Raw genomic sequence first — 25,909 nt, forward strand, 5'->3', positions numbered from 1 at the left:
TTCTTTAATCTGCACGACTGCTTTATTGTACAAAAAGTTTCCAGTAACAGTAAATTAGTTTTAAAAAAAGGACAAAAAAAGTCATTTTAGATAGAAGCGCTTCACTAATTGCTTTATTTAAGCACACAAGAAAAAAAGTCTTATCTGACCAATTAGGTTGGAAGGGTTTTATTACCTTTAAGAAGCCATTAGCCAGGATAGAACACTGAAAGCGCTTGTGTCAAAACAAATAAATAATGCTCTCTCAGTTAGCAGAGAACGCAGTAAATTCGTTAAATTAGAGACGTATGCGGCTTCACACCCATGGTGGGCGAGCCAGCACCTCCCCCCAACCCCAAATTAATAAAACAAGAGACAGTCGCTTTCAGTTACGATCTCCCGGGAAAGATCAGGAGCTTTGGGGAACTGACAGTCAATGTCTACGTTTCCCCTCTCCAGCCCTGGTCAACAGAGCCACCCAGGGCACGTTACAGGGGGCAGGGGTCCGGGCTGCGCCCAGAGGAGCCCTCCCTGTGGGTCCTCTTCTCGGGGCGCACTCCAGGCGAGGGGAGAAACTGGGCAGGCCATCGCCGCCACCAGAGCTGCCGGCAGGAAAAGGAGGGCGAGAAGGACCCTCAGGTGCCTGGACGCTGAGTACTAACCCGCCCCCCGCAACGCTGCCGCGCTTTCCGCAAGTGAAGGCTCAACAGGGCAAGTACAGTGTTTTGCGGTGCATGGGCTCAGGGCCACTTCCCCACCTTGGGCCACAGTGGTGGCCGCGGACGGCTGGGCTTTAGCTGGCACTGCACTGGATCCAGTCGGCTGCCCGGATCCCGCACAGGATCCTTCAAACCATTCCTACTCAGATTCATACTTTTACCCAAATGAGTTGGGTAAAAAACCCAACTCTAGTCACCCTATTCACTGAAAATAAATGCAAATGAACAGTGATCCTTTCTTAATGGGTCACTTTCCTTCAAACTTGAAAAGCTTCAGCAAGTAACCCGTATCACCATCGCAGGCTGTCTGGGAGGGAAGCCCCTCATCTCGACAGCCCCACTCCCAGGAGCAGCTCGACTCCATGAGGTCAAAACCGTTGAGACGAAAGACGCCTACAGCTACTCTCGAGGACCGCAGAAGCCCCCCGCCGTTTCAGGGGCGATCGAGGAGGGGCTGGCCTCTTACCCCCTGGCCTTCTTTCCCAATAAATAACTGTCAGGGAATGCCGTGCTATTTCCTGAAATGCCAGGGGCACCTTTAGATCCTCCTACGGCCACATCAGCAGTAAGAAAACCAGTGACTGCCCGGCGTCGTAAACCACTTGGGAAGGGAAGGCTGGGGCAGGGGGGTCTGGGTTTTAAGCCCACGAACTGTTTGGACAACTTGAATCTCGGGACTTGAGTTTCAATTTCTGGAAATAACTTCAAAGTCAATCCTAGAGAGACATTTTATGTGACTGGTCCAAATAAACGGCAGCACATTTAATGAGACCATGCTCTTTTAAAACATGTTAAGAAAGGTAAAAATCATGGAAAGCCGTTGAACATGATGCAAAGACCGTCAAAACAATACTGGTGTCTCAAGACCAATTAAAACATGAACAACTTCAGTTTTCAAAGTTATCATCACTTTCCACATTATCCCACAGGTCCAGGAATATATTCAAGCACCATATTGATAATAGGTAAGTAAACAACAAAGTCCTACACTGGCGATCTGATTCACGCTCACACAAACGAGGGGCTTTTCTAGGCAAGATTTTCACAAATTGCAAGCATATGCCCATTTTCTGGGCATGGTAAGTGGCAATGGAAGGGCCAATAAATCAAACCGCTGGTGGAATATTTTACTTTGACATGGAGTGATTTGTGGTTAATAATTTGAGACCCACTAATCCTATATGGGGTGACCCATTTAGAATGGCCTCTGTGTAAATTCACAGTTCATTAAATGGTGTCTGGTTTGAACAGGTCATTAAGTAGTGAGTACATAAGCAATGCACTGAGCAAGGATGGCTGGGGACGAGCACAGGGACACACCGGCTGCTTCTGGTGACTTTCACAGCACTAGCGAGCTTCCTCTCGATGTGAGGTTATTTCAAATCACCAACTCTTAAATTCAGGTGGTTTTGCTTAGTAACCCCTTTTGGTTACAGGAGAACATGCAGTGCACAAATTTTAGATGAGGAATACTCCATTTACAATTAATTTAAACTTACAAAGCTGTTTTCACTGGCCCATCTAAATGTGTTAATTAACATCAATGATGGTTTCTTATTTTTTCACACTTTGTTACTGATCATTAACAGTGATGGAAAAGCTAAATTAAGTTAATGGGGAATGGATTATAAATTCTTAAAGGACTTCTCAGTTTGTTTTCAACTGGAAAATATATAGAGAAAAATGAAGAGGCATTTTTGCCTTTACTCATAAATTTTTGGTACCAAATTTCTTAAAAACCAGATGGTTTAAAAAAAATTTTTCCAAAAATTATTTTAACATGCTGCTCAGACATGACTGCTAAAAAAATAGCATATACAGATACAATATATCGAACAGCGGGAGGAGGCCTGTAAACCTTCAACTCGTTTTCTCTTTCTAAAAAAAAAATATATATTATAACTGAAGAGGGAACTCATCTCTAATCTGCAGCAGGATCCAAGGTCCTTCAAGTGTTGACAGTGAAGGAAAACCAGAAGCCCCTTCCCCTCGCGTGAGCACGACTGTGCGGCCGAGTCCATGGAAACGCTCGCGGCCCCGACGGGCCCGGGGCCGCGCCTCCGCAGGAACCCACGGGCGCCGGGCGCGCGCACCCGGGTCCACGCGGGCCTCACACACCGACCCCACGCTGCTCAGTGCGACTTCACGCCGACGAGGACAACAATGAGGACAATGATGATGACAAATAATATTAAAATCACAAGCATCTTCCGATTCTTCTTTTGATACTGCTCTGCCTACAGAGAGAGGAGGGAAAAAAGGCCGTCATTTTCCCCAAAATCCCAAATCGCGTCTCGCTCACTTCCAGTCCTAGGCCTCTGGCCGCACCCACACACCCGACACCTCTGCCACCGGCTCCATCACCACGATCCCTGCCATCAGCTCCCGCGGGTTCAATCCACGCGAGTCCCATGACCCCGGAGCTCCCTATTTACCCGGCTTCGCTAACGCCCGCGCTGGGGACCCGCCATCACACGGAGGCCGCCGGAGAGGCAGAAGGCTCTGCTTTCAGATCCCTGTGGGCCGCTTCTCCTTACTTCTCCTTCCACTGACCGCAAGGACCCACTCTTTCAACAGAAGCCTCTCGCTTCCGGACACAGTTCTCTGGATGAACGCACAGCTCCTTCACTAAGAAATCGAACACCTGGCTAAAGTTACCCCAGCCAGCAGGGATGGAACCGAGGGTCCCAAAGAAGCTTGTTTTCTACCTCCTCTGAATTTGGGAACAAGAAGAAATTCAACCTTTGAAGTAGAAACAGGAAAGCTGGCCCTGTGGTGTCAAGCGCGGAAACAACCCACCGAGTCCAGTGCTGTGCGTCTGGTGACACACACACCCGCGGTGCAGAATGTGACCCACAGAAAGGAGAGGGGAGAAGAGAGTCGTGAGGGTGTCCCCGTCCACGTCGGGGAGAGCACGTCCTGCCCTTCCGTGGACAGCGCTGCTTCACAGTGAAGGGGAAAGCGAGGAGACGGCCTGAGGGCCGTACCTGCTCAGAACGTGCAACCTCTCCTGCCCTACTTCCCCGTCCCCACCAACCTTCTGACCAGGACGTCTGTTTCCTAAGCGAGCCTGCCCGCCCACCAGGAGCCATGCAGCCACAGGAGGAAACCTCAGCGCAGACAGGTTCACCCGTCTGGAGAGCCCGGCCCGTGTGAAGCAGCTCCCAAGGCTCCATCAGCCTCAGATGAGCTGACCGCCCAGGCAACGGCCAGCCGTGCCTGGAGAAAGAGGACGGCGCGTGCTTAGTTTTCTAGCGAGTAACCTGCAACACCACGGAAGCTGACACCAAATGATACACTTCGAAACCTCTCAAAACGGTTTATAAAGTAGAACCCTCAACAAAATTTTTAGCTCCCACTAGATTTGTACACTCGGGCGGAGAAAGCTTTTGCCCTTTATCTGTGTTATATCAAAAAAACAAGTTTCGCTAGTTTTTATTTAAGAAACTTCAAAACCGATGCATAATTCGACAGCATATGAAAGGCCAGGCATTACATAGTGACAAACTAAAGTTAGTTTTCACTCTTTTAATACACAAAGCTTGGCAACCGAATGAACCCGACGCTTAAAAAGCCCTCTGCATGTACAAGGCAAGCCTCTTTTTTCTCAGTATATGCTGGAGCGCCATTCCCCATCCGGCATGTGGTGACAAAAGCACGTGGAAGAGGCAGTGAAGGGCTTCTGGTCAGACCTATGCGAGGCCTTTCTGTAAACCTGACACTACCGTCAGATACGGCCATCTCTGCCACAGGAAGTGGCTGGTTTCAGAAAGGTGACAGAGAAGTACATTAGTGAATGTACTAGGAAAAATGACCATTATATACGGCTAGGAATACTGCTAGGTCTCAAAGACATGAGGAAATGGACACAATTTGTTTTATTTGTGAAGTATCGCATTCCTTTTAAAGAAAACATGCACCCAATTACATGTGAGAGTCACTCAGCAGCGTATGTGTATGCTTCTCGTAACTCACTACGAGATTTTTAAGACGTCTTCCATCTATTTTTAACAAATGTCATAAGAAACATTCCTGAGACAGCCACTTTATTACTAGCCAAGAATCAGAGAGCTAATACTCTCACTTCAACAAACTACTCTTTCCTCAAGGTAGTACACAGATATGCTGCGGTAATTAAAAGGGAAAATCAGATTTTTATCTCCTCCAGAATGAATCCCCACCAGCAATTTATCAGAAAAGTGTCACAACAAAGAGAGGCCTGAGTCAGCAGCGACAAGCAGATAGAATGCTCCACACGTATTTTAACAAATACCCACTCAAATCGATTTCCTAAAACAAGAAGACCTAAACAAGGAATAAAATACTTTCTAAAAGGGAGAAAACCCCAATTCCTTCAGAACTCCCTGTCACGAAAGGGGATTCTCGGCAATTTCAGACCCGCGTGTGAGGTACACCCGGAACCACTGGCTGCAGGAAAGCGGCAACAGTGCACGTGGTCGGCTCTGAATAAAAACGACATGGTGCATTTTTACGGTCCTATCTCGAGCCGACGGCAGACGAGAATGCCGAAGACAGTTACGATGGAAGAGAAGCCTCTCAGGAATCCTTGATATCTCATAATAGTTCTTCAGATTCTCAACCACTGAAAGATATGGCATTACCTTGTGGAGCTGTTTCAAGCCGTCTTCCGTTTTGATACAGGACTGTTCAACATTATAGTCGATTCTATCAAGGACGGTACCCTGAGTAATAAATGACAGTTACAGACGATCAACAACCACAACTGGGAACACGGAACTTCAAAAATAAGAGATGCAAATCGCAGACATCATTATCCACAGAATTATCTGTCCTACTTAACTGTGATGGAAAGGTGCACACTGCCAGGCCTGGGATCCATCACCGTGCAACATATGAGGCACTCAGGGGCAGGCGGCTGCACTAGTTGTCATGAAAGTCCAGCTCAGGAGGAAGAGATACTGACAAATTGAGGTTTCTTTTCTGGATTTAGCCACTGCAGGATACGCCATATTCAGACTTACTGGGGCTTTAAAAAATATACGGTTCAGTGGAAATAGGCTCTGAGTGGTGAAGGGCTTGCGTCTGTGCCCGTTTGTTGCTTAAATACTTGGATTCAAGTAAGCAGAGAGGGCCAGTTAAGCCAGGCCTGGTTACGATGAGGCCTGGAAATTGACCATCATGTCTATAAACGTCAGTCACCATGTGGCTCCATGGGTCAGAACAAACACGGTAAGCTCCAAGCCACATGTAAAATTACACATTCGCCTCAGGGAGAATTTTGTTTTTAATTGTTTAATCTCTTGGTTCAAACAGGAAGAAGGGACGCTGGGCTACAAAGAAGGACAGGGCTGTGAATGGAAACGTGCTGTGTTAGGAGACGACAGCGAGAGCAGTTCCGTGGGAGCCTCGGGAGTAATTAATGTAACTAGATCTCCCAGAGCCTCGCCACTCCATTCTGAGGCTGGTTTCAGGGGGATCAGGACCCAAATCCCTGCTGGCAAGATAATAAAATACCCTAATCAGATTGCAACAGGGAACAAACAATTTAATTCTACTCAAGAGCTAGTGGTTCCAGTTGCCATTACACAATAACCTGCCGAAATTAGAAGGGAGACCTTATCTATTGGCAGAGTCACTGCTGAGCATGGGCCCCCGCCGTGGGGTGCTCCCGTAAGCACCCTTGGGGTAGAGGCAGACACGAGGAAAACTGTCACTGACATTTGTTTTTTATCTAAAAAGAAGTTTATTCGTGTTTTTATGGGGAACGATAGCAGTATATGTACATAATCCTTACACACACATATACATACATTCGGGGAGTAGGTTCAAATCGTTTTCCTGACGGAAGTGCAGAACCAGAAACGTCTGGAGAAGGACTAGATACTATGGCAGGAAAGCCCGCTGAGGAGGCAGGTAAGTTCACGTACCTGTTCTGCAATCATGGCCCCTAGGTCCCTAAATATCTCGTTTAGGTCGCAAATAGACTGCACGATGCGGCCAACCTCCCGCTCCCGCGCGTCCACCATCAGCGTGCTCTGCCCCACCAGCGCCAACTGGTCATCTGTGAAACCCTAGCAAAACAAAAAGGACGAAATGTGTGCGTTAGCTTTCACTCCCCTCAGGAAAGCTACAGTGTACCATTTTAGATGTAACTGAAAGGAAGTAAATTCTGAAACTATTTCTGTAAAGCACATAAACCACAGATAAGCACTTATTCTTCCCTAACAGGAAAGATCCAAATTCCCCAAACAAGCGGGCTCTAAAGCACTAGCGGCCAAAGCAGGGGACACAGAGAACCCCGCGTTTGCAGCTACCCAAGGGCTAAGTAGCAAAACCACCGGGGAGAAGCCTGCGCACCTCTGGGTTCTTCCCAGGAGTGGGGTGGGCAGACTGCTTTCCGGAAGGTTCTGGAAGGCAGATGACAAGGTCTCCCTGCAGCCTTTGGAAAGGAAGAAACAGTATGGCCCCCATGACCGTTCTTCCGCCGGCTGCAAAAGCCACTTGATGGATGTGCACGTCACGCAGGGCTGATCCATTTGCATCACATGGAAGTTAAAGGTCCACGAAGAGAAGGAAAACAGACCGGAGCGCAAATGCACGGCAGTCAATTCTGCAGCCCCTCACGTACCCGATCATAAAGAGTATTATCGTCTCCATCGTCCATCAGTGGTACTGATGTATCAAAAAAATGCTGGGATCTTTCCTCTCGATTCTTCAGGCCTATCATGGATAGGAATTCACTTTACTTGAATACGTAAACCATCCTGGTTACTGTCCCACCATTAAAAAGGGGAAATCTAGAGTAAAACTCAACAGTCAAAATGGAGACATTCTTAGCAGCTTGAAAAGAACCCTATCTCACCTCCAACAGAGGTGGGGGGGGGGGACAGTAAAGGACTACAAACATGCAACAGTATGGAGTACTTGGGGTTATCTAAGACAAAAATCACACCGTAAATGTGTATAATTCACTGGATGCCAAGTGAATGACAAAATGACACAACCATGTGAGACTCTCTAAGAGAAGCAGAAATATTTAATCTAACTGCTGTTACAAAACATTAAAAAAAAAAATCAATATCTCTCCCTAAAACCATCTCTAGTGGAATTCCAAACGGCCCTAGTCAAATTTTAGAAATACTAAAATTAAAACACAAATATGCCAGTTGTCAGGAGGAGGGAGAACTAGTTTTGGGGGAGCATGTGGGGATACTGTTGATTACAATGGCAATAACGGAAAAACCAGTTTATAGGGTAATTAGAATGAGGGTGTAGCTGAAGCCTGACTTGGCACTATTTAGGAAGGAAGGGAGGCCGAGTAAATCACTGTGCCTGGGGAGAAAGCGTTTGTTTAAACTGCTCCCGGGAAAGGTGTTGAGACTCTCTCTCAAATACTTGTTGTCGTGCAAATATGAAGCTTTAACACGATTACAACTGTTTTTTACCTACTTAGCAGCAGCTCCTCCACCCCTAAATCTAGAAAGTTACAAGCTTTTAAAATGTGCCAGACTGATTTTCAAATACTTTAAACTTGACACGGCCTATGTTTCTGTCTTGTTCTTTTTTAGATGAGAACGATTTGACACCCTGTCGCCGTGGTTTCAACCTGGGCATGGTTTCCCATTGGGGGCGGAAGGGAGCTCCTTTCTGTTCCGTAAGGTGGGAATGTGCTCAAAAGCTAACAACGAAAGGCACAGGACAAAATGGAGACTAGTAGCAAAAGAGAAGGGTAAAAACACCAAGCTGTTGCAGGCTCTAACGCCGGAACCCCCGTTACTCAACGAGGCCCTGCACGGGCGGACACTCACGCTTGAGGTAGCCCGACTGCGCGCGCCGGAAGCGGGCGGACAGCTCCTGCAGAGTCTGCGCCAGGGAGCCCACCACGTTGCGAAGCAGCCGTTCTTCCTGCTCCGAGCAGGCCCTACGGGCCTGGCTGGGCAGTGCCTGCACCGCACGCTGGCACCTGTGGAAGAGCTGGGAGAACAGGTGGCGCTCACAGCAGGCCGGCGGGTGGGGGTGGTGGTGGCCCAAGGTGCCCCTCGGCCTCTTCGCTCACCGGCCAGAGTGAGACACACAGCGCTCTGTCCAGACCGGCTGGCTCCGAGAACGGCCAAGAGATCAATGCTGAACCGGACCTGAACAAATGGGGTGTGTGTGTGCGCGTGCGCGTGCGTGCGTGCGTGCGCGCGCACGCTGTGTGCATCACTCCTTACGGCCTTCTTCTCATTTAGTCCCGACAGCCACCCTAAGAGGCAGGTATTATTATTATCACTCCCATTTTACAGACGAGAACACTGGAGTCCGAGGGATTAAATGAGAGTCGTGCCATTGTTACATCGCTAAAAGCCAGGATCCAAACACTCCAACACCCCAGGGCTTTTCCCACCCACCACGCCGCTTCTCTGTGAATCCGCGACACAGAAGATTCGAACAAATGGAAAGTGTAAGTGCTAGTTTACACACTAGTCACACTATTTTAAAATTACTCAAATGTAACATTTTACAAGAAACATTTCTAGGATGCTGAGTTTCTCTAGGATACTAATAGACTCAGTCTGGGGCAGTAGCTCTCCATCCTTTCAGTTACAACCACCATTTTTTTTTAACATGAAAAAATTTTGCACACTAGTATACAATAGAACTTACACATCTTAAGACCAAATGATTGAACTCAATAATGTTCTGAATTTAATTTTCAGATCAACCCACAGTGGTATCTACGAACAAATGGAAAACAGTCCCCACTCCTCCAAGGCATGGAGCAGATGCTGCCACCTGGAGCAGCTCAGGGCCTCCTGGAGTCCCTCGGTGAACCTCCGGTTGGGAAGTGGAACTCTGGGACTAACCTGCGATCTGGTTTAGAGCCGGACCGCGTTCCGGATTTTGAGAGGGGGAGAAGGCTGGGAAGCGCGGGCTCCCGCCCGGGCCCTTCCGCCCTCACCTGCGTGATCTCTTGGGTGGTTATTTCGATGGCATGTTCCTGCTCGAGGCTGTCATCCAGGGTGGGTCTGTTTAAGTGCTGGTCATGAAGGCAGGCCAACTCCTTCATCTTCTGTTTAATCCGGCCAACATCGTACTGTATCTAAACACATGAAATCACAGAACGTCACTGCCGCCCGCCAGGTATCTGTCTGCCTCTGAGACAACTGGCTACACTCACAGTACGGAGCTCAGTCTTCAGCCAACTTGTAGCTGCCTGAGCAACTTTTAATTCAAACGACCAGACATTCAAATAGCACTCCTGGTTACACAGTTCTTCAGCTTATTTCTATAATTCAGGTAGTTAGTACTAAAACCAAAATCACAAGCGTGCACACACACACACACACACACACACACACACACACACACACACACCCCTTGCCTGTGGTATGTGAACAGAATAATCCTAAATCTAGCGTACTTCCAGGGACACTCGTTGGAGTCTTTATGGCAGGTATCTTAAGATACGTTAATGTCCTAATTACCTCAATAAATAAGAGAGTGTGGAACTAACATTCAACTTACTTCATCCACTCCATCCACCCATTTAGGAGGTAACCGCTTTGTCACGCCAACTGCTGCTTCTGGGTCTAAGCTAATGCCCGACACCAGAGCCATGCGATCATCAGCAAGCTACAGGGAAATAAAGGGACATTAAAAGAATTATTCAAATTCAATTTAGATAAGCACAGTCTTACTCCCTCTTACTGCTGCTCCCCAAGAAGATTCAGAAACGGAGGAATAAGTGCACTTCCCTGTGTTACAAACTTGCTTCTGATACTGCTAGGGTATGGAATGGTTTTCCTGTCTCTTCATGTACCACTTCTTAATTTCCTTGGGCATACTTGTGAACACGCATTTGACTTGCTCTGGCTATGGAAATGTAATGAAAAAGTCAACAAAAGATCCCTACAAGAAAAACCTTAGTACTATCCTATGATGGGATGGCATGAACCGCAGCAATTAATTCGATCAGACAGACGCAAGTTAAAAAAAAATTCGAGGCTGTAAATGGAACTAACACAAAAAGGTCACGGTTTACTTACATACACTTAGCTTATTTTGTAAATAGGGCTGATCTAGTTATCTTAGTCACAAGATCATTAACCATGTGTTAAACTGTGTGAAAGAACTGCCTAAAACAGTCAGCAAATTATCCACCATTTGGCAAAAGCAATCCTTAAAATTTCAAGGCACTCTTACACTGTCCTTTCCTTTCTTTGGTTAAATGTCCACGGGCAACATTTTCACTTATTTTGAAATGATCTCAATAGTTCTTGTTTACTTTACCTATATAATACACTGCCGGAGGAAGCTTTTAAGAATGGGAGGGAAATCATGGGTTCGGCATGCTGAAGCTGCCCTCTGGCCTGGAGGCAGTGAATGCTGAAAGGGTCCCGAGGTACCCTCTGGAGCCCAGCACTTACAAATGCCAGTTTCAGAAGATGCAAATGATGATCAAAATAGCATGGAAAACAGCACGTGAAAGTCCTTTACAGGTAATACTTTGTAAATTTTCTACATCACACTGCAGAATTGGGTGAAGAATTTATATTGCTTTTCTCCCCACCTCTGCATTTATCTAAATTTATTGTTTTTCATTCATTCGGCAAATACCTGTTTGCTTTTCTAACAATAAAGGAACAAGGCAAAATGTTTAACGTCCTCAGACGAAGGGGGAAGATAAATCACATAAGGAAAAGCCTAAATTAAAAGAACTCTTCAAGTAATAAGCCCTAAATCCCAAGCAGAGAGATCGTAGCAAAATCCCTAAAAGCAAATGAGAGTCCTGCGTCTGCCACCCGTCATGCCTGGGGTGGCGCTGCCCCCACTGGCTCAGGGGACCAGCAGCCCCAGAAGTGCTCCCAGAGTGTCTGAGTCGTGATCAGGGCCAGCGCATTCCGCCGCTGCGTGGACCCTGCAGGGCCGGTGTCATTTCAGGTCTTAAACAAATGGTGCGTCATCCCACCTGCACTATCTGGGCTTCTGCGTCTGTGACATGGTAATTCTCAACCAGAGCCACCTTGTCTGTTTTTAAGAGTTCACTAACAGGAATTTTACATTCTCTTTATTATTTTAATCCTCACAAAAGCTAGGTGAGCTAGGAACTATTATTCCAATCTATAAATGAGGAAATTGAAACTCAGGAAAGTTAACTAGCTTGCCCAAGGTCACAGCGTATTATGTGACAGATTAAAACCTGGATCGGCTACTCCGGGAGCACCGTCCACCCGGATTGGCAGGCGCGTGAAATATAACTGTAACTTGCTGAACGCACCAGGACAACAAGCCCTCAGACTTAAATGGTAACGCCAGACACGGTCCTCGGATCCATTCCCTACCAACTACACCAGGGACTACAGGACAGGCTCTGGCTGAGCACAGAGGCATCCACAGAGCAGCCTCTCTCGAGGACCAGCTGCAGATGGCAGCCCCAAGGTGCAGACCTCACTCCACACAGAGCTGTGTATTCCTCAGAAGTCCTGCCCCAAAGTCACCGAGAGCTATGCAACTTTGTGGAGGGCACGATGACCAAAACGGAAGGGACAAATCACACATCAGCACCCAGCGTCTGCCAGCTATACAGCAGGCACGGTAGAGCTGCCCGAGAGCAGGACTTGATCTTAAATCTCCAGCTGTTCATATAAAGCAACACCTACGGGTCATAGTTTCTACTACGCCAGTTTATCATCTAACCCACTACGTTTTACTATGACACCGTATCTCAATAAAGTAATAATAGGAATTTGTTTTATTTAGAGCTTTTAAACTCACGATTTTGAACTGCTCTTACGGTTTACTAATATCCATTAAACTAAAAAGGATACAGAGATGGTATTCACCTAAATTTATCTGCACGGTAATTGGTATCAACTTCTCTGAAACAAATAAGAAATTATAAATCACATATGAAAAGTCAGTTGAAGTGGATTCAACTCTTTTTTAAGCAGTACCTGATTTTACACCATAGATGTGTTCCCCCAAAAAACGCATGTAACAGAGTGTGCGAACACACCCTCTTCAAGTGTCCTAAGGAAGCTTGCTCATCGAGAGATCCCCACGTGAGGGGGACAGATGCTAGCCCATCTAGCTGGCCCTAGCTTTCCCACATGCTGTATCAGGATGTTGCCAATAAGACAGAGGAGCTGATTCTTTGAGACTGAGAGCTTTAAACAGGGAGGAATTGGTCCCCTTTATGCTATAACCTGCAGCAACAGCTCATCATGACGAAGAAACGCAGCCTGACTCAGAAGAAATGTGGCATTTATTTTATCAGTATGGATTTGTAATACATTTCACAGTATGTACTATTTTTTTTTTTAAGACTGTTTTGGGAAGGGAAAACCTAATTGAAGATAAGTGTCACTTAAAAATGGGAACAAATATGAACATTAAAAAAATACATCTTAAATGCAAAACGATCACCCTTTCAACTTCAGAAACCTCACTGCCAACCTCAACACGTTTTCTCATTTTTAAGATCCAGAATATATCAGTTTTCAAGTTGCCATCCAAGCCGGTTCAGACCTTAAAAAGCTGCCAGATTTTTCATTCTCTTTACTTGTCCCTACTCCATTCGGTGTCCCCCTCCCAGATAGATGGTGTTGGTCATTAAAGCTTTTCTTAATGAACTTGTGCTTCTGAAGTAAAAAAAAAAATCTTTCTTACTTTTTAAATAAGAAAAAATTTTTTAAATAAAATTGTATTTATGAGGATTAAGAATTCTTGTCTCTTTGATTTGTAACCCTTGTCCTCCAAGAACTATAGGGCACGACCACAACCCAGAGTCATCCAGCTCAACTGCATCAAGGCAGGAAAATTGCAACGGATGCTCACAACGGCGCACCCAAAGGCTTCTTGTTCAGCTCATCAAAATTATCTTCTGTTCCTGGTTCATTTTAGACACTGACAACTGTCCCTTTAAAGAGTACCAGACAGTATGCACGAGTGCTTGATCTATGGACGGAACACACACACACACACACACACACACACGAGCACAGTCTTGTAAATCTTGCTGTCCCAAACATACAGCCTTCCTCCTCTTAGTGAACCCTGCCTTTACGAGAAGGCTGATTTGGTGTACCGTAAGATTAAGGAAACGGCAGGGCCCCTGCAGGGACTAGGAAAGTCAAACACAGCCCCTCCCACCCCCCACCACACACCCATGTAAAAAAACACACCAAGTTCAGCCATAATGCCCTGGTAATAAGAACCAGTACTGACCATTCTGGACTTTTTAAATGTTCTGTGGCAACGAACATTTAAAAAAAGTCCAGAAGGGACGTTGACAATTACAGCCTGGCAGCTCTGGTTTCCACCTGAGACAGTGTGGGAGTGTGTATGATTGCAGTCAGACCACAAGCATAACTCACTGGGCTCGGAAGGCTAATTGAGACAATTAGGCTGAAGAAATCTCAGTTCGTTGAGGGAGTGAATAAGCCTGTTGTAGAAAAGAGAATCAGGGACTGTCAGCCCTACAGTTTTGTTTTTTTTTAATCTGTGATAGTTTTAAAAGTGTTTACTTTTTCTGATTATGAAACAATAAATGTTCAAAATTGACACTTCCTTAAATGTGCAAAAAATATAGAAAATTAAAAAACCTGACAATCACACCACCCAGATACAATGTTACTAGTTTCATTGATTTTCCTTTTTTTCTCAACTCTTATATACGTCCTAAAAAAAAAAAAAGTAGGGAGCAACAATTAACCTGCGCTCTGTTGGTAATGGACCCCCACTGACTTGGTCATTTTAGTCCCAACAACAGAAGTCCAGAGGGTACTGCTCCCTGTTCTACAGATACAGACACCGAGGGGCTCACAGACTTTCCTTCTCAATGCTGCCCTCAGCAGGGGGACCAGTGAGCCAGCCTGTGGCCCCCACGTCCCTGCTACTTCACCCTGCCCTTCCCAGGCTATATGGTTTGGGAGCCTGATTTTACATCTTGTAATTTTTTAATAGTTCCTCCTATGAATTTTAAAACCCCACAACTTGGGAGATGACTTTGTCCTAGGCAGGGAGTAGATGACAGCAGAGAGCAGAGGACAGGGCCGTACGCTGGGCAAAAGGGTGAACGGTGGGTGGGTTTTCTCCCTGGGCACACCTTACTTAGTATTCCTGGAGAAGAACACAGCCTGCTATCCCCACGGTGCAGCAGATCTTCGAACTGGTTTGAGTCGGAGAAACGACAAACCAATGTGAACACACTGCAGGAGGCCACCCCGTGACGCAGTCAGGACAGTGTGCTCAGGCCTCACCTACCCAGGGGTGGGCTTCCATCTGACCCACGCCAGGATCGATTCAAAACCCTACCGCAGCCTTGGCAAGGTGAGGCTCTGGACACCGTTCCTAACACAGCCCCAGCTCCTCGGTCAGCGCCCGGCACTTCGTGGTAATAAATACACAATTATAATTAGATGCGTGAGTCAACAACAAATGGAATGAATGAATGAAGTAAATAAAAGACAGGTCATATACAATTCACTTCACTGATACAATGGTTCTGGACAAAGGACAAGAAGGGGAAGTGAGTGGCTCGGGTGGCCGAAGGGCCACGTGGCCCCGGAATGGAAAGGCTTGGAGCTCGGAGGGCCTCTTGGCACGTGAGGTGCGTGTGGCTGGGAAGGGGCTCTCCACTCGGGGTCTCTGCTAGAGATCGTGGCAGAGAGAATTTCTGCGGGGGGAGCCAGTGTCTGGAACTTGCTGCCTGAAGAGGAAGTAGGAGAGACTGGAAATAGGTTCAGACGGTGGAGCCCTCAGGAAAGACGACCCTTGACAGGCCCGGTGGGAGAAGTGTTCAAACTTAAGCTGTTCTGCTGTTTGTTTTTTCCCCACGGCCCACTTCCTTTTTGGGGCCACAAGTCCCACATTTCCAAACCGTTCAGTAAGCGGTAGCATCCATTCTTAGATGGATGGGTTTGGTTTTAAATACTAATTGTTTTTTAATGACTCAAGTAATAGGTACACATGGTTTAAAAATATATATCCAACCTACGGAAAGGGTTTGCAACAGAAAGGCAGTTTCCCTTCCATCCCAGACTTTTCCTGGAAGGTATCCACTGTTAATAGTTTCTTCTGTCTCTTTGCAGAAATCTAAGCACACACAAGCCTGAATGCTAGTTAAAAAAATAAAATAACTTTTTTTTTTTAAGAGTAGGAATCGCGGTGTCCAGTGTTTCACATCAGGCTTCTCCCCCACTTGGCCGTGTGTCTGGGAGCTCATTCCCTGCAGCCCTCAGAGACAGGCTGCACTCTTTTTAACAGGTACAGTACAGGGAATTAGAGTTGCTATATAATTTATTTAACCAGTTCTCCACGAAGGACCTTTAGGTTGTTTCCCATCTGTTGTTATTATCAACTAGTAAGGGATCCCATTGGTTTTGAAGACAGTGGCCCTAACCCCGCCTCACCGTTCACACTCCTAAAATTAAAACAAAAACCAATGACACCCTCCCACCCCCAATTTTAAAAGGACTCTTTTAAAAAGGTCTACCTTTAGGAAAAATATTTTCAACCCCTTCATGGCTGAAAAGATAACAGAAACACAAAACCAACAATCACAGTTCAATCCCCTTTTTCCTCAACGTTGGCTTTTATTCACACGACTAGAATAAAGTGCTGTGAACACGTACCCTCTCCATCTTCTGGGAGAATTGCTAATAAGTGATGAAAAGGCCAAAATCGTGCTGCTAGGAAGTGGGGGGGGGGGGGCACGTAACGATCAGTCAGTCAGCACAACCGGAGGGCCACTCGCTGGGGGCCAGTGACACCTCAGCAGACATCTCAACAGGTCTGGTGGCCCCGGGTCCTGCTTCCTTAGGGCTTTTGCCAGACATCACGTCCTTCTACACCTCTGAGCAACCTCACTGCACAGTCTCAGGAATCAAGGGAGCTGCACGCATAATCCTAAAAACAGTCTGGCTTATTTTAAGTGCAAGAAATTTTACTGCTTCCAAAGTTGAGACACTTTCCCGACAGTAGTAAATAATGTTCTTAAGCCCTTCCCTAGATCATCAATTCACCTGGCCTGAAAATACATTAAATAAATCCTAAGTATTAAATTGTAAAACACGACAATTAGAAGTAATCAAAACAAATGCTAAAATATGTGTACACTCTTAGCATTTTACATATGACCAAAGATTTCAGAAAAACAGGCATAAATTTATAAACTAACATACAAAAATAGTCAAAACACAATACCTCATCCAGCTCCTGAGAGATATGTTGTTCCCATCAGCCCATCCAGTTAGGGATAGCAAAAAAAAAAGAGGGATGGGGACAGACAGACAGATAAGGGATGGTCAGTTGAGAAAACACTGAGATTTTACGCAACTGTAAAGTTGACTAAAAATAAAGACCCACTAACCAAAGCATTTAAAAAAATCTCCCCCTTCTGATTCTTCCTTTTTTAAAAAAAAAAAAAAAGCTACGTCAATATTTATCTTATTATGCTTTTTATTTTTATTTACCATGATTGTTGTTTTGGTAAATGAGATAGGATACAAACAATAAATAGTTGTAAAAATTAAAATACAATAGAAACAAATAAAACACACTTGCTTTAGTTTCAATAAAATATAATGGTATTGTTTCATAAATATCATACACAAGATTCTAAATTTCCCTGAGGAAGATAAAATCAAGAGTGCAAAGCTGAAATGTAATTTTACCATGTCAAATAAATGTAAATTTTAACATGTAAATCAGCCCTGCAAATGCAGCAAAATTAGAAAATGAAAAACCCCCAAAATTGTCTATGGCCGAATTCAGATAATATTTGAGTGACCACATATGTAAGGGCTCTACAGATTAAATCCCGAAGACACGGCTTTCTCCGTGGTAATAAGCAAGCCGAGAAACCACTCTTCCCCGGAGAGAGACACAGGTGGTAAAAGAAAAGAAAAACTCTTCCCATTTGCTTCGCATGCATTATTATTAGTCTAGAAGGCACACAGTTATTTATTAGGCTATTATAAAGGAAAGTAAAACAAAACAAAAGGTAAGGAGAGGGGTTTTTTTTTTGTTGTTTTGTTTTCTAAAGGAGGAGTAGAAAGGAAGCAGCACAGGCAGGCAGAAGATTAAGTTTCAATTTAAAACCAAAGGTTCTTTTTTCGATCAAAGTGGAACTCTATCTTCTGAACAGACATTTACTAATGACAGATAATCTGAACAACTAGGTCTTTTTTTTTTTTTTTACAGTATTGATCACTGAAATAATTAGTGGTGAATTTCAATAATCAACTGTTGATTTTTTTTTATGCTGAGCAGTCAATTTAGAAAATAAAAAAACATAACTTCTTTCTTTAAAAATTAATAGTGCAAATGAAACTGGTCTATCAGGGCCAAAATATTATTAAACAATGACAGCAATAACAGTGTGACCACAACATTCCTCCATGTAAACATTCAATCAGCTGACATTATAGAAAGCTGGAAGTGCTCTTCATCCCTTCTACGCTTTGCCATGCGAGCAAGAGAGCTGTATTTCTATACACACCCTGCCATAACAGTAGTACTACAAGATATTAATAGAGAAGATAGTGTCATATGGAAATCTGATTTAATTACCTTTTACTTTAAAAGGAAAACCTCTTTAGTTTTTAAAAGCTTAACATTTTCAGCAAGAAAGCATGGAAGTGATTTTGTTAATAAAACAACACACAAAGCAAAACCTCCTAATTCAGTATCTCAGTCTGCACATCTGCCTGTTCTGCAGGGGCTCCTTGGCATCCAATCTTTGGATAAAGCATTACTGCAAACCCTGGTTAAGATCTCTGCTGCATATGAGCCTGGCCTCTTGGATTATCAACCAAGCACACACCCTGATCTTTTGGTTTCTACAATTATTAGTTGACAAGAGGTGAAATCAGAATCATGGGCTAGATACGACTCTTTATTTATTTATTTTTTTTAACAAATAGGAAAATCAAGCTTCAGAATATATAAATCCATTTCCCCAAAGTCACAGGGCTGAGATGGGGACAGACCCAGGTGTTCAGGCCTCTTTCCACCCCACCTTCCAGTTTCTCTAATTTTATTAACAATTCAGGGAGTTACTAGTGATGGGCAGCTACTACCATACCACATTGGGAATTAAATTCAGGAGGTCATCTTTTTGAAGAGTATTATCCCCTCCCATTTTGCTACTTAAAAGCAGAAGGCCTTTCAAAACTCCCCCTGCCACCAATTTACCAGAAAATGTTGTCAAGACCTGAATTAAAACATTCAGAATTACCATCAGGAAAAACCAAAATACAGCCAAATGAAAACACGGTACTGCACACCATCACCTTCTAAATCTTTATAACGTCTACATCTAGGTTTTTGACCTGCCAATGGCATACAATCGAGCAAATACTGAAAACTCCAAGTAGCATGTGGAATTTATTGTCTAAAGAACTTTCTACATAAAACTGAAAAATAAGTGGAAACCCATCTGTGTTTACTCAGGAAGTCTGGGAAAGTTGAGCAAAATGAGTTGGAAATACAGGTCTATGCTATAGTGATACTTTATTTCTGTTACTACCAAAGTAAAAGTTCGCTTCACTTTTATCCAACAAAGTACCCTTATTCTCAAGTACGCCTCTCTGCTCAAATGAAAAGCAAATAGGTCTAAAGAGAAATATACAATGATTTCATACTTGGATTCTAAAGACAGAGAACTAACTTTCCAACAGACTCAGCATGGACTAAAACATAGAACTTTCAATATGCAAGTCAAAATGGACTTGCACGGTTGTAAAATGAGATAAAGATGCAATCCCACCGTACGAAAAAAAAAAGATTTTTTTAATGGGTTCTTCCATTCTCCGGGACCTGCAGCACAAGTCCGGGAGAAGCAGCCAGCACACCTGTGGCCCAGCAGGTAATACAGGGCTCAGGGCCAGGTCTGCCTGAGTTCCCATTCCAGTTCCCTGGCTCACTAGGTGGGCAATACTGAGCACGTTTCCTAACTCCTCTAAGCCTTAGTTTCCAGATCTGTATCATGAGAAAACAACACCACCTATTTGACGGAGCTCTGTGAGGACGAAGTAGGGTTACACCTGGAGAGGGCTAAGCCCAGTGCCAGGCACACAGTGAGCTCTCAATAAATCTTGGCTAATATTATAGTCAAGACTGAAGAAGGACCTCAGTTTTCTTAAAACCACAGTTAATCCTCAGTTGTTTTTTTTCCCCCAAAGCACACCATGTTTTATTAAAAATAATGTGCTACTTTCAAACTAATCTAAGACCGATTAACTCTAGCTTCCATTTATAGATTGTGCATTATTCTGAAACAGAGAGTACGTTAAGCAGTAAACACTAACAAAGTAGCTCAAATCCCTCTATAAGATCTGTTTCAGGAGATCAAAGGAAATCACCCAAGTCACACATCACCTCATCGGATCAGAACAGCAACTCAACATCTACTTATCATTCATTCAAGACTTTACACGTTTTTTTGAATGATTATTTAATTCTGTAAATTCATTCTAGCTCCTTAAAGCTAAGCTGCCTCTAACTACCTGAATGAGGTGCTGCCTTAAAACCTGCACTTGGCAGACAGAATGTTAAAGCTTCTCCACGGTATTGGAGCTACTTTTGGGGATTTTAACATCGGGCTGATGAGCAGGGCAATGCTGTTGACTGTGATTTCCTCCTTTTCAAGTTAAAGCTAAGGATGCAAGCCTTGGTCAGGAGAAACAATGTATTAAAACAGAATCTAAGAAAGCACTGCTGAATCCACAGGGCCACGAGAAATCACCTAACTCAAACCCTCCGTTTATAATTAAGGCAAAAGATGTCAGAAGAGATTAAAAGCTTGCAGGAAGACCTGCATTCTGCGTCAGCCACAGAGTGAAACTTAGCCCTAAATGCCCAGGTTTAAATTCCAGGGTTCTTCCCTTTATTTCACGCTGCCCTGAGGCATAACCGTGATGGGGCATCCAGAACTGAGGCCAAAACAGAATGAATGGGAAATGCCAACAGCTGCATTTTTGCTGACAGTCTAAAAATTAAACCCCTGGTCTATTTTTAACAATTAGTTTTACTAATATCAACACAACGGAGAATACAATTAAGTAGAATTTTGTTCAGTTCTGGGTGCTGAACTTTAAAAAGCACACAGAAAAACTAGACTTCATTCATAGGCAAGAAAACTTAACCTCTCTGCCTGAGCCGGGACTGCTGAGCTAGAGAAAGCTCCGGGGCACCAGCAAGCTGCAGGGTTATCTCTCCTGCAGGAGAAGGAAGAGGCTTCCTGTGTCAGAGACCCGGGGGCCAGAAGCAGAGCTAGGATCACAGGATGCAAGACACAGACAGAGATGGGGTTAATAGAGGCAAGGACTTTTTTCGCAGTGAAAGAGGTAGAGGTGACGGCTGCTGGAATTTCCTATCCCCATCACATAATGCGGTCAAGGAAGGCAGGCAGAGGGGTTATCACAGAGGGGATGTTGGGTCAAACGACCTTTAGGTCCCTTCTGGCCATTGGGACGTTTTGTTTGTTTTGTCACCGCACATCCTCCTTAAATTCCTGCTTAGCTGCGACATATCTGCCTGAATGCGGCACAAACCTGTTTTATATGCGTGTATAGGTACACACAGTAACCCCACCACCACCAACCACCAACTTCTATTTTTTTTCCTCCAACTAGGATGCAAAAAAATGCCTGTTTAAATTCTTTGAATGATATGGCTTTAAGCGCCCTTTGTTTTGAGGTGTGTAATACACACATGCACACACAAACACCACTTTACAATCAATTTCCACAGCTTTCACCTAAAATAAGGATGTGCAAATTCAGATTTAAACTAAAAAAAAAAAAATTATTTCAGATGTGATTTATTTCTAATTGTGAGATAATTTGCACACCCCAAAATCAAGGTCTACAGCTTTTTCTTCTAACTAGGAAGTAGAAATTTCAGTTTATGATTTTTTAATTAAGTTACACTCTAGAATTTAGTTACTTCCTTTTTAAATTACCTGAGTTTTAGATAAATATATACAAATTGCCTTTTAATTGTTTTACTTGTGTTTTTAACATGCCAGGTATTTGTTAAGTTTTTATTTATGATTTTTCAAACACACAGAAAACTATGTAAAATGGCATAGCCTCCCCCCACATATTCATCAGTAAACTTAACAATTTGTTATACTCTGCCTTATTTGTTTCCTTTATGGGGCGGGTGTTAAGTATATAAACTAGGTGATGTTTTGACATTTCAGTACGAAACATTTCAGGAGACCTCTCTAATAAAGCTAACAAATTTATTTAATTAACTAATAATTTCTTAATACCACCTAAAACCAGTCCATATTCAAATTTTATAGCATTAATTTTGTTTGATTTGCTACATGATTTTGAAATTTACAACTCAGAAATGAGGTTTAAAATTTTTTATGAGCTAGATATGCAGTGAAAAAATCAGATCAGTTATTTAATAAAGTTTTAAAAATTGTGTTAGACGTAGTTTTCCCCAAAATGTTTATAACATTTTCCCAACTTCCAGAAAAACTGAAAATATTGTACCCTCTGTGTAGTCATGCTAACATCTTGACATACTTAATTTTGTGTGTCCGTGTGTGTATAAATGGTTTCTGTAGAATCAACTGTAAGCAAGCTGAAAATATAATAATTCACCCCTAAACACTTTGGAAATTTATGACATGCCATGTTTTTTAATGCACACAATTAAAATACATAAACGTGTGACTTCTATTTAATTCTAACTTAGGCAAACCGTCTTTGTTTAACTGCAAAAATCTATATTTTAGATAGTCTTAATTGACTACAAGGATCTTTTAAATGATCTAATTGCCCATAATGATCTGAGAAAGATTTTAAATAGTCAAACCAATATAATGTAACATTTTAAATGGTGTAATATGTAAAAAATACTTCTTACTGCTCTGACTTAGGCATGTATTTTTAGTCTGACTTAGAAATCTATTTTCAAGAAAATGTCTGAGTTAGCTAAATATACCTGTACATTTTCTGACATATCTATTTTTCCAAATTGTACAGTTTAGCTATATATTTTAAAATATTTGACTTAGTTTATATATATATTTAAAATTACCTAACTTTGAAAGCATTTTAAAAATAGATTTGACTTAGAGATGCACTTTTAAAAAGCTGCCTATCTCAGACACCAGGTTTTTAAACCGTCTGACCAAATGATTAAAAAAAAAAAGTCTCATGTTATTCTATGGTTCAGTGTATTCTGAACCTTACATGATTAAAAATTTTAAAGCAAACATTATGCTTTAAAATCAGTTAAAGACTGATACCTTTGAAACATTAACGGGAGTTTTAGTTCTGTTTTTTTTCCTCCCCACGAGGTAGCATAAAATCAAGTCATTTAAGGAACATGCAATTTTTACATCTTATTTAGCAAAACTAAAGTTTCGTGGAGGATTTTTTTTTTTTTCACTCACTTCTACTCTCTATTTCTTGGCTTATTTCAGAACATTCTTTTCAAAACTAGCGCTGGAATTAGCCCGTTCCCATTTTGCACTTACTTCAGTATAATACGACTTCTTTCAGTTTACAAACGTAAAAAACCTTCAAATTCTTAAGTAAATGAAAAGCTAAACACACTCTGTCCCTCTGTTTTCTATGCTTTTTGACCTAAGTTTACCGTGATTTTATTCCTAAAACTGCTCACACAGTTTACAATATCTTTTCTATATAAGCAAGCTGACCAAATACATTTTCCTCTTGTGATTTACAAAAAGGAAGAACTGTCTTTGTAGACCCTCTGTCGATAATCAAGACAGATGGCCTGATTTTTGTGACGCATTTAGATCAAGTCATAAAGAAAAAATGTAAAGGGAATACAGTCCCTAACAGGTGAAATAAATGTGAGATTCCCCAAACTGTATATGTCAAGTATAACCCCCAAGAACCTGGTCTTGGGGTGACTTTATTCTCTCCTCCTCCAATGCTGCTTCTATTCAAACCCAGCCCGTCTACAGCAAGGACCCCCGACCACCACCACCACCACCAACTAGTTTCGTAACTTCACTTTTCCATTTAGGCTACCACAGAGCTCATCTTCCTCCTCCTGTTTAGATCATACACACACACCCCCTTATTCAACAGAGCAGGAAACTGAGGCTCAGGAAGAGAAAGGAGCCCCTTAAACAAACAGAAAAGCAACAGCAATCTTTCCAGGCCCTCCCAGTAAAAGATTCTACTGCTGGGCTAAAGAAAGTTTCAGGTTAATTAAATCAAAAACCGTGGGCTATTTGGGGGGTTGATTTTCACATACACACCATGTTCTTTTTAAAAAGTTCGAATGGAGGGAAAAGCTTAATTTCCTGTCTGGGAAATGGAAAAACGAAGACGCTAGCACCTTACAGCCTCACAAACGAGAAGCCCCCAGGAAAAACAGCGAAGCAATTATTCACAGGGAACACGAAACACAGAGGGCTGCGAGGCCATTAAAAGAAAACGGACGAAAAAAAAAACCAAAACAACTCCTTCCTCTTTGGGGGAAGGGCATCGTGCATTTGCAAGGATTTGGGTCTGCGAGCCTGCAACCCGACCAGCAGAACCGAAGTGAGGCTCAGTCTGCGGGGGCGGAGTGGGGGAGGGGAGCTTAAAACAAAACGGAACGAAAAGGCTTCAGAAAGGCCCAAAGCTTCCAAACCTTAGTGCTAAAACATATGTAAATTGGAGGCTGCGGGTCGCGCAGGGACGGCCGGCGGGGAGGCGGGGTGGGGGGGGGGGACTGGGAGGGATGCGGAAGTGAGGAGAGAGTGCAAGGCAGAGGTGGAGCAGGGGCCTAGCACTGGTTCTTCCCCAGCCAGGGTGATCGATGCTCTCGGACCCCAGCCAAGAGACCTTGCATTTCGTATTAGTCTTATCTTCTTTTTTAAACAGAGAGACAGACAGAGACAGACAAACAGGCAGAGCCGCAGTGCACACGGTGCGTGTGTCGGAGAGGCCGCCGGGAGACTCACCGCAGCGATACTACGTGAATGCAGAGGGCTGCAGGTGGTGTGACTACTCACTTGCTCGGCTAACAGCTGCCGGTTTTGGATGGAATTATTCCGCAACAACAAGAAAGCGTCCGTTAAACGCCTGGTGGCCATGTCTCACCCTTTGTGACCCCCGCTCAGGGGCCCCCCGCCCACTTCGATTCCAGATTTATTCACTTTCTTTCTCTTGGCCTGGCCTAGTCTAGCCCCACCCTTCACAGGAGCTTCTCTTGACAAGGCCTCAGGCCTTCAGCTGAGCAGCCGCTGCTTTGCGCTTCGTCTCAGCACAAAGACCCCTCCCCAAATAACCACCTAGGCTTTCCGATTGTCTGACTCCCCTACCCAAGACCTGCCTTCGATCTCTAAGCACTTAAATCCCCCCAATCCTTGCGTTGCTAGCCAACTTCCCAGAGACCCCTCCCCAATCCAACCTTGGATCTACAAGCGTCCTAACTCGCCAATCCGGCTCTGGACTGGGAGGCCCTGAAGCCCCCTACCACATTAGTCTCTGACACCCCCTAGGGCCTTAGCCGGCTCTGCCTAACTTGGCACACAGGCGTCTGGGCCGGGCCCTCAGGCCTGTCTCCTGCTCAGTTTCCCACCAGAGGCCTGGGAGGCCTGCTTGAGGTCCCCTTTTGGACAACCCGAGCCAGGCCTGGGCCCTGAACTCCCGCTGCTGCCTTCTGGGGCCTGGTCTGAGCCTGCTAAGGCCGAGGCCCGACCTCCTGACCCCTTCCCTTTGTGGGCGGCCTGGTCCTCCACTGCCACAGCAGGCTGCCGGCCTGCAGGAGGGCAGCAGGGCCTGCCTCCCCGGCCTCCTCACTCCTCTTCTCCGGCTCCCTCCATCCCGGGATCTGACTGCTGCTCAGCCCCGGGCCGTTTCCGTGCTACGGTCCCGGGTTCTGGCGTCCCCCCTGGCCCTCTTCCTGTCCGTCTCTCGCGAGTGCCCCCCTGCGACGTTCATAAGCCTTGCTCGCAACGTTCCGGGCGCGGGAGATCCCTAACCCCCCCCCCCCCCCTCGGCTGCCCCGGGGCAAGGGAGCGCTCCGCCCTCTCCCGGGGTGCTCCCGCGACGCTAGGTTTCCCCTTCCCAACTGGGCCCAGGCACCGGGAGCGGGCCGCCGGGCGGGCCTGAGCCTCGAGAGCGTGGCCCCCACGTTGCAAAACAACCGCCAGGGGCCTTGGCGCGCTTATTAGAGTGGAGTCGAGCGGCAGGCAAATTTGGGCTCCTGCAGAGCCGTAGTTTGAGGCGCGCGGAGTTGGGGCGGGAGAGGAA

At 44.6% G+C, this 25,909-nt stretch overlaps 1 protein-coding gene across 6 annotated transcripts; it reads right to left on the minus strand.

Annotated features, from left to right (window-relative positions):
• On the minus strand, positions 1-25,533 carry STX16 (syntaxin 16). 6 transcript variants are annotated; one of them, XR_004345664.1, is made up of 10 exons: positions 24,616-25,533; positions 16,869-16,880; positions 10,188-10,295; positions 9,622-9,762; positions 8,489-8,654; positions 7,309-7,400; positions 6,608-6,751; positions 5,321-5,401; positions 3,134-3,326; positions 2,795-2,935 (listed from the first exon to the last, which is right to left on the minus strand). XR_004345664.1 is itself a non-coding variant. In XM_032604177.1 (9 exons), exons 1-9 carry the CDS (start codon positions 24,745-24,747, stop codon positions 2,831-2,833), a joined length of 930 nt encoding a protein of 309 aa, XP_032460068.1. In that variant the 5' UTR covers positions 24,748-25,533; the 3' UTR covers positions 1-2,830. The 6 variants fall into 6 exon arrangements, 5 of the variants coding, with proteins under 5 accessions (XP_032460068.1, XP_032460066.1, XP_032460069.1 ...); XM_032604177.1 differs by lacking the exon at positions 3,134-3,326 and having other exon boundaries at positions 1-2,935; positions 24,667-25,533; XM_032604175.1 differs by lacking the exon at positions 3,134-3,326 and having other exon boundaries at positions 1-2,935.
• Positions 25,534-25,909: the final 376 nt, after the last annotated feature.

The sequence above is a fragment of the Phocoena sinus genome, chromosome 15 (genome assembly GCF_008692025.1).
Source record: "Phocoena sinus isolate mPhoSin1 chromosome 15, mPhoSin1.pri, whole genome shotgun sequence".
Classification (NCBI taxonomy): domain Eukaryota; kingdom Metazoa; phylum Chordata; class Mammalia; order Artiodactyla; family Phocoenidae; genus Phocoena; species Phocoena sinus.

Excerpts from the sequence above, each read along its gene's own strand:
- STX16 (XM_032604175.1), bottom strand. The coding sequence starts at position 24,747 with ATGGCCACCAGGCGTTTAACGGACGCTTTCTTGTTGTTGCGGAATAAT. Across the intron at positions 9,763-10,187 it reads GGGTGGATGGAGTGGATGAA|ATACAGTACGATGTTGGCCG; the intron begins GTAAGTTGAATG and ends TCATGTGTTTAG. Across the intron at positions 6,752-7,308 it reads ATAATACTCTTTATGATCGG|GGTTTCACAGATGACCAGTT; the intron begins GTACGTGAGGGG and ends TTGTTTTGCTAG.